Below are 7,771 nucleotides of genomic sequence, written 5' to 3'. Positions count from 1 at the left end.
TTAATGGACTGTTAATTGTGGTAGACATTTTTATTTAGTATTAATATTTCAGACTGAACAAATATATAGATGTATTAATATTCCTAACGACAATTTGTTTATTTAACAGATGAGAGGTACGGTGAAAAATTTGTCGCTTTTTCGTGATTTTCAAAGTATGCAAATAAACGTTCTATTCTTTTCAAACAATTTTCAGCCTTTCAAATGAGTATTTTTTTTTTTTTTTTTTATTTAAAACATCCGTATGATCAGTTTAGTTTAATAATATTTAATTCAGTGCTAAAAAAAGAAATACTGGCAAATAAAAGACTACCATTGTACTGTAAACTGATGTAAGTCGTTTGTATCGGTTGAAATTCCTACATTGAATTTATTTGTGATTATAATTTAGGCATAATATTTTGCTAATGAGATTTTCCCAAAGAGAAATTTTAGGGTTTTTTTTTTTATAATTTGCGAGCAGTCTTTCCTAATAACTTTACTTAATTACAATATGCATAGTTTCAAAAAGTAATAAGTAAGGTAGTAAAAGTTTGGAAATTAAGTTCACATGTGCCATGTGGAATAATACCGTGATTTTTTTTTTTTTTGAATTTCACATTTGCTTTTCCGTCAGACTGCGAATCTCATTTCAAACTTGATCAGTTATATTGCAATTATAATCATTTGTATTGATCGTATTTCAGGTTACTTACGTCTAATACCATTCATCCGTCGAACGGAGCATTTTAATAGTACTCTTTTATGGATTCATTTTTTTGTCTAATTTTTCCATTTAAAGCATTAATTGTCTGAAATATTTTAACGTTTTTTCTTTATTTGAAAAATATCTAATTTAGCTTGGAGTATTTGATAAGTTAATTTAATTTTTTAATATCTGATAAGCTTGCTATCATATTGTAATACACTTAGTGGATGTATATTTTCCTTCACCTACACTAAAATGTGATAATATGTATATCAAATATTAGATGAAATACAATAATATGTGGGAAATTTTTTCTAATGCAAAAACCATAACAATAAGGATCCATTGATTTTTAATAGATGGCTCTTCCTTTTTTTTTAGTTTATTTATCAAACAAATAGAAATTAAATAAGCGAAATCAGGTCAAAAAGTCGTTTCTTCATCTTTTTATCTAATTACAACAACACGAAAAATAATAGCTGGTAATTAAAATAATAAGGATGATTATAAGTCCCTTAATTTATACCATGCAAACATTCTTCGCGAGTTATTTTGCTCAAGCTTTAAGATTTAAGTAACATTAACGATTAGTAATTTCGTTTAATTCTTTTAAAAAATGATCATTTAATGTTATTTTCATAAATTTAATTCTTTTTAGGACTAGCAACCATGGCAACTTTAACAATAAAGCAAGGCATCGATCTGGAGTTACAACTCTCCAAAAATACTCAAATTTTACTAGTAGGAAAGAAGAAACTTCTCAAGAATATCAAATTCACTGATGATATTATGACAAAATTTTCGGGTTTTGTCACTTCGAAAACTTGGAATTCATTAATGGAAGTATTGGCTGAAGATAATTCAAAAAAAATACCACTTCATTTAAATTTAGCCACTGTTTGTTTTTAAAATTATTTCCTTTTTTCATCCTCTTTCTTGAATAGTTTACAATTTAAAACATATTAATTTTTAATTTGATCACTGAAATTATAAAATTATGATCACTTTTAACCTTTTTTTTAAATATGATTTTGTTCATCTTGAGAAATGAGGAAATTAGTTTGGTGAAGTAAACGAAATGTTTCCAGTAACTTTTGGTGTTTGCTTAAGAAATTAGTTTGGCAAAGTAAACAATTACTTCCAGCTTATATTTACAGTTTTTGGGTTTGCTTAGAGAATTAGTTTGATGAGGTAAACGAAATGCTTCCAGCTTATACTCACAACTTTTGGTATGCTTAGAAAATTAATTTGATGACATAAATCTTGTGGTTACACAAAAGCATATTCATCATACCTTCCTTTTCCTTTGATTGTTATCAAATTGAAAAGAGTAGAAACTTCGAAAGCTTATAAAACTATGGATATTATCTGGAGAAGATTTAGGAAAATTGGTTGATATTATAGCTTACAAGTTAAACTGAAAAAGAAGATAGCACTGATTAAATGAAAGACTGAAATAATGAATTTAAAAAAAAATGATATTCTTGTACTAAATATTTATGTTATAGCATTGTGAATTTAAAAAAAATTTAAAAAAAAATTTAAAAAAAAAGAATGATATTCTTGTACTAAATATTTATGTTATAGTATTGTGAATGAATTATATGATAGTTTTTAGTTTGCATATTGAATAAAATTATATATGATAAAGAATTGATCAGTATCTTTTCTAAGGACTTAATTTTAGATTAAATTTCTTTAATATAAGATTTGCTTCATAGATTGAATTTGGATTTAAGGTTATTGCTGTGGGAGATGAATCGAGTCGACATAATGCACCATCAAATGCTTTATCAATTTTCAAAGAGGTCAAGAAGGCAAGTCAGACAGAAAATGGGATTAAGGTTAGATTTCCTTACTTACATTTGTCAATTAATGATGTCATACGTTGCCAGCGGCATAATTTCAACATGCAAAGATTCATTTCTTGTTTCACTATACTGTAGGACATATCCCAATGATTCAGGAAGAATAGCTGTAACGGACTAACTAAGGGGAAGATAATAGACGGAAGGTCCATTCATGAATTATCAAATGAAAGCAAACCGTTATCAAAAGTAAAATTCATATAGGCTAATAAATTATTAGCATAGATTATGAGTATTAGACAATGTCAAACCAACATTTGCCTTATTTAAGAAAAAATATGTGATTATTTTTTTATTTAAAGCTATTCATTCTATATGATCCGTCCATTTATTAAACTATCATCATAAATTTTCTTTTTTTTTTAAAAAAAATTCATTCCTATTAAATTTTTAAATTTTAAAGAAAATGAAATTTTAAAAAAATTTAAATTTAAAAAAAATGTATTTTAGAATGTTTCAATCGTTTTATATGCAGTACTAGCAGATCTATTCCCAAGTGTCGCTGCAATTGCACGTTGTTATCCACTTTATAATCGATTAACCGAAAATGCTAACGATTTAGAAAATGTTCAAATTGAAGTTGTTGTTACTGATGGCGAGGTATATTTTCCGTTCTAGAATGTAATTTACCCATTTCTTCTGGTTTCTTTTTTTTGTCGTTTTCAAAATTAATAAATTTATCTGTCATATATGATATTACAATATATTAAGCATACTTGCCGAGGATTCTTTCAATTATACGACATTTTTAGCTCATCATTGATACATTTGAACTCTTAGAAAGCTCTTCTAAAACTTATCACTTGTACCTGAAATTTATTTAATTCATTTTTCTAATCTAATAGTAAAATGGTCAAAGTTTTGGAGGCCTTTATATGTTTGAATTAGGTTAGAATATAATAGTTACCGAGATAAAGTACCTTATCTATCTTTGTTAATAATTTTTTATCATTATTATTATTATTATTATTACTATGCAGAAGCTCACTAATCGTGATCTGTTGTTCCTCCAAACGTTAACAGAATCAATTCGAAACACTGCTCGTCTAATTGATATACCATATAACGAGCTTAATACGGAACAATTCGTTGCTGAGGCTAATGAACTAATTTCAACACTTCCGAATATACAAACTACAATTATTAAGGTTAATATATTCATAATTTGAGCCAAATGACAAGAAATGATTAAGCAACTGATATTATAGGTTTATAGCGTGGAAGCTAATACTCGATATAAAAATGGGCTTCATATTCGCTTAGATTAACAGTGAAATCCATGCCAATAATTTAATAATATCACTGAAAAAAAAAAGTGCTCTTTACCCCTATCGTATTTTAGAGTTTCCATTATGGATATCATCTCTAGAAGATTTAGCTTTCATCTTTATCACTTTAGGATTTAACCTCAAAAAAGTTTTTTCTTTTATTTTTTTGAACTAATTTACTAATTTATTGATACAAAGAATATCGAAAAGTATTGAAAAAAATGGGTTGATATTCAGTGCTATATTTTTTAATGATAATATAATTGCGTCATGTGCAATGATCATCAATGAAAGCTTGAAATATCATATGGACTTTTGATTGATTGCTATAATTCACTCTTTCATTAAGTTTATTTTTGGGATAATAGTACTTTAAGCATAATTTTTCGTTAATTTCAGGGCAATGATTTACTTAAAAAAGGTTTTGGAGGGATCTATCATGTTGGTAAGGCATCTTCTTCACCACCAATTTTCGCATGCTTTAGTCATAAACCACCTAATGCTACGAAAACATATGCTATGGTTGGGAAAGGCATAGTATATGATACAGGTGGTATGCAGATTAAAACAAAAACCTTGATGCCTGGTATATATATTTTGCACTATTACTTTATTATTTATCGAATTTTGATATTAAGGGCAAATGTTTAGTTTGAGCCGCAGTAATGTTATCAGTTAACTAGAATTGATGTTTTTTTTTTTGAGACAAAAAGAGAATGAGTCCAATGAATAACTTGTATTTAATATTAAAATAATGTTTGGAAATATGCATATCATCGATAAATTGTTTATTTGGGTAATGTAGTTATTTAGAAAATTGGATAAGTTTAGTTCAATTTGTTTACATTTAAATATGTGCAAAATTTAGCTAGTTTTGTTTAACTGATGAACTTAAATGTATTTCCTTTTATTCCATAAGGAATTATTTAATGAGCAAGAATAAGCTTAAATATGAATACGAATGATATGATTGCTAGATTTTAATACATAGAATAGAATATCAAGTTTTTTATTTTACTTTCATCATAATTGCGAGGAAAATATCGAAGTGAAAAGAAATGGGAAGAGAAGTATGGGTGGAAAGCAAATAGACAAATTTTAACTAAATATTCTTAGTATTTCAAATAAATTAAATCAAATTTGCTTGAATGAATTTACAAATTAAGATAACTTATCGAAGATATCTCGTTTAATGCGTTTTTTGCTTTGTCATTAATTGCTCCAATATTTTTATGTTAAATAATGACTGAATGTGTATTGGATACAGTTAAATAGGTTAGTCTTTGGTAAAATAAAGAGAGTTGATTAATAAAGCTGCCAAGATATGTCTTTAGTTTAAAACTATTAATAATAATCCAAGTGATCCGATATTTGTCAAGTCTGGAAAGAGAAATGTCTCTTTCAATTTTAGGTATGAAGAACGATATGGGTGGTGCAGCTGCTTTACTTGGTTCATTTTATACTTTGGTGAAATTGGGCTTTAAACAAAACTTACACTGCGTACTGTGCGTCGCAGATAATGCTATTTCGCCAACTGCAAAGTATTTAATTTCTTCTTTTTTGCTATTGATAAATTTTTCAAAAGTTAGGTATTAGCCAGCCTTTTCTTTGGTAGGTTTGAGTAAATTCTGGGTACTGAAGAAGAGGGATTTTCGAAACAAATAATTTAAATGAAAAAACGATTTAAATTAATTCGTTGAAGCAGCTTAAAAATAATCCATAGTAATCCAGAAGTAAAAGAGAAAATAACAAAGTAATAATAAAAAAGACGGTAGAAATTGAAATATAATGACAATCGGAAGAGAACGAAAATGATTAAGAAGTATTTTTAAAAACTTAAAGTTCAAGGATTTTATTCTTCAAAATAACCTGTTTGCTAGCACCTTTTTTAAAAACTTTCTTTGTTCATCGTTTTTTTCTTTCAAATTTCGGTTTTAGCCGTCCGGATGATATCATAACGTTGTTAAGTGGTAAAACGGTTGAAATCACGAATACGGATGCTGAGGGTCGCTTAGTATTAGCTGATGGTGTTTATTATGCAAAGAATATGCTCAAAGTTAGTTTTTTAATTGTTTTAACTTTATAATAATTAGAAAAAAAGTTTTAACTTGAACTTATAGTTGTAGTTGTACTTTCAGATTACTTTTAATAAAAAATGTTATCTATTTGAGTTACCATTAAAGGTTGAAATATTTTTATACATCCCGTATTCTACGTTTCATGATTTTACAGAGTTTCTTTTTTCTTTATATATGTAAAGCAATTGATCAAAGAAAATATGAGGAATGGAACGAACAGGATATATAGCAAATGAACCGTTACAAGAAAGATAAAATTCGTTAAGCTATTTAATTACCTCAGTTCAGATTGAATATGCCAGTTTCTGGCAGGATTTAAGGTTTTATTTGTTGGCATTTTTTCCTAAATTCAATTTCAGGCTGACATAATAATCGATATGGCAACATTAACAGGTGCACAAGGACTTGCAACTGGAAAACTTCATGCTGGTGTACTAACCAATAGTGAAGAATGGGAAAATCGTGCTTGTAAAGCTGGACGAGCTAGTGGTGATCTTGTTCATCCATTACCATTTTGTCCAGACCTACATTTTGATGATCTGAAAAGTCATATAGCAGATATGCGAAACTCAACTTTTAACAAAACACAGGTGAAATTTTTTTTTCCTATTTTATGGAAGATAATAAATTTGATGTTAATTTAAACAATAGATGATGATTTTTGCGGATCATATTTAGGAGGTTCAGTTGAGAAAAAGGAGTTGTTTTGGTGTGAATTAACAATGAATTGCATTATAACTACTTAAAACTGTTATCACTGTTTCAGCTTTTTCTTTTCACTTTGATAATTATCATTCTAATTGAAAGCGAGAATTCAGGGACCTGGAAGCTCAATCGCTGGTCTATTCATTGCATCGCATATTGATTTTGGAAGCGGTTTAGATTGGATACATTTTGATATTGCTTCTCCTGTGGAAAATTCCAATCGTGCAACAGGTTATGGACCGGCTCTAATTTGCGCTCTTCTTGCATCCGATCTCGATGTGCCTCTTTTGAAAACTTTACAGTAAATGATAAGTCGATCTTATGCATTACATGTTATATTGCAAAATAACGAAAAAAGAAGCAGTTTGATTAAAGGTCAACTTAACTTTTTTATCCTCTTCTAATATTATCAGGAATATCAAGAGATGGTCGAATTTTTGTTTCCATAAAAAATTAGAAATCAAATTTTCTTTTCTACTGTCCTTTAATGAAAGGTTTTGTCTTGAAAGGTTTTTTTTTTCGAATAACGAGAAGTACAAATGATTATAACATCTGGTTGCCTTTTTTACTTTTTTGCATCATTGCCTAGATTTGAAACTTCATCGTAATTTTCGTTTTTTTTTCGTAATTTTCAGTTATCATTTTCGTAAAATGTAAGGTAAAGTAATAGAAATATGTTATAATTTGTTTGCAAAATTTTGAATAAATAACAAAGTGAGAGAATAAAAGAACTTCATTTTAATAAAAGAAAAAAAATGGAATTAATAAATGATTTTGTTGATTATGACAATTTAACAAATTCTTATGAAAATTCAACCGTCAAACTTACTTCATTCCAGAACGCATCATAATTCCTGCTTATCTACACTGTCATGCATCAGGCGACGATGTTAACTATAAGAATTAGTTGTTAAAATTGAAATCACGATCACATCTGTGATACTAATTTTCTTCCTGAAAACTAGTAAAATTGATGAGAAGAAAAATAAAAGTTTTAATTCTATCTTTTCATAAATCAATAATCTTTTGCAAACGTATATACAGAGATATATTTAAATAGATATGCTGTTGGTTATTAAATTATTATTGGAGAATACTACTACGGTATACTCTAACAATCATCTGGGTAAAAGTTTTATTTTTTAAAATATTACCAATCAAAGT

At 27.7% G+C, this 7,771-nt stretch overlaps 1 protein-coding gene across 1 annotated transcript; it reads left to right on the top strand.

The window, feature by feature from the left end:
- Positions 1 to 682: 682 nt before the first annotated feature.
- Positions 683 to 6,912, top strand: LOAG_09171 (aminopeptidase in chromosome III; the record flags this gene model as incomplete). The annotated part of the gene is made up of 10 exons (XM_020447871.1): positions 683 to 734; positions 1,347 to 1,585; positions 2,428 to 2,532; positions 3,007 to 3,156; positions 3,537 to 3,704; positions 4,224 to 4,410; positions 5,236 to 5,365; positions 5,763 to 5,880; positions 6,262 to 6,492; positions 6,721 to 6,912. Exons 2-10 carry the CDS (start codon positions 1,358 to 1,360, stop codon positions 6,910 to 6,912), a joined length of 1,509 nt encoding a protein of 502 aa, XP_020301940.1. The 5' UTR covers positions 683 to 734; positions 1,347 to 1,357.
- Positions 6,913 to 7,771: the final 859 nt, after the last annotated feature.

This window comes from Loa loa (assembly GCF_000183805.2).
Source record: "Loa loa unplaced genomic scaffold supercont3.152, whole genome shotgun sequence".
NCBI lineage: Eukaryota > Metazoa > Nematoda > Chromadorea > Rhabditida > Onchocercidae > Loa > Loa loa.
Note: the sequence above shows the minus strand (reverse complement) of the source record. Positions and strands in the feature narration are given on the sequence as shown.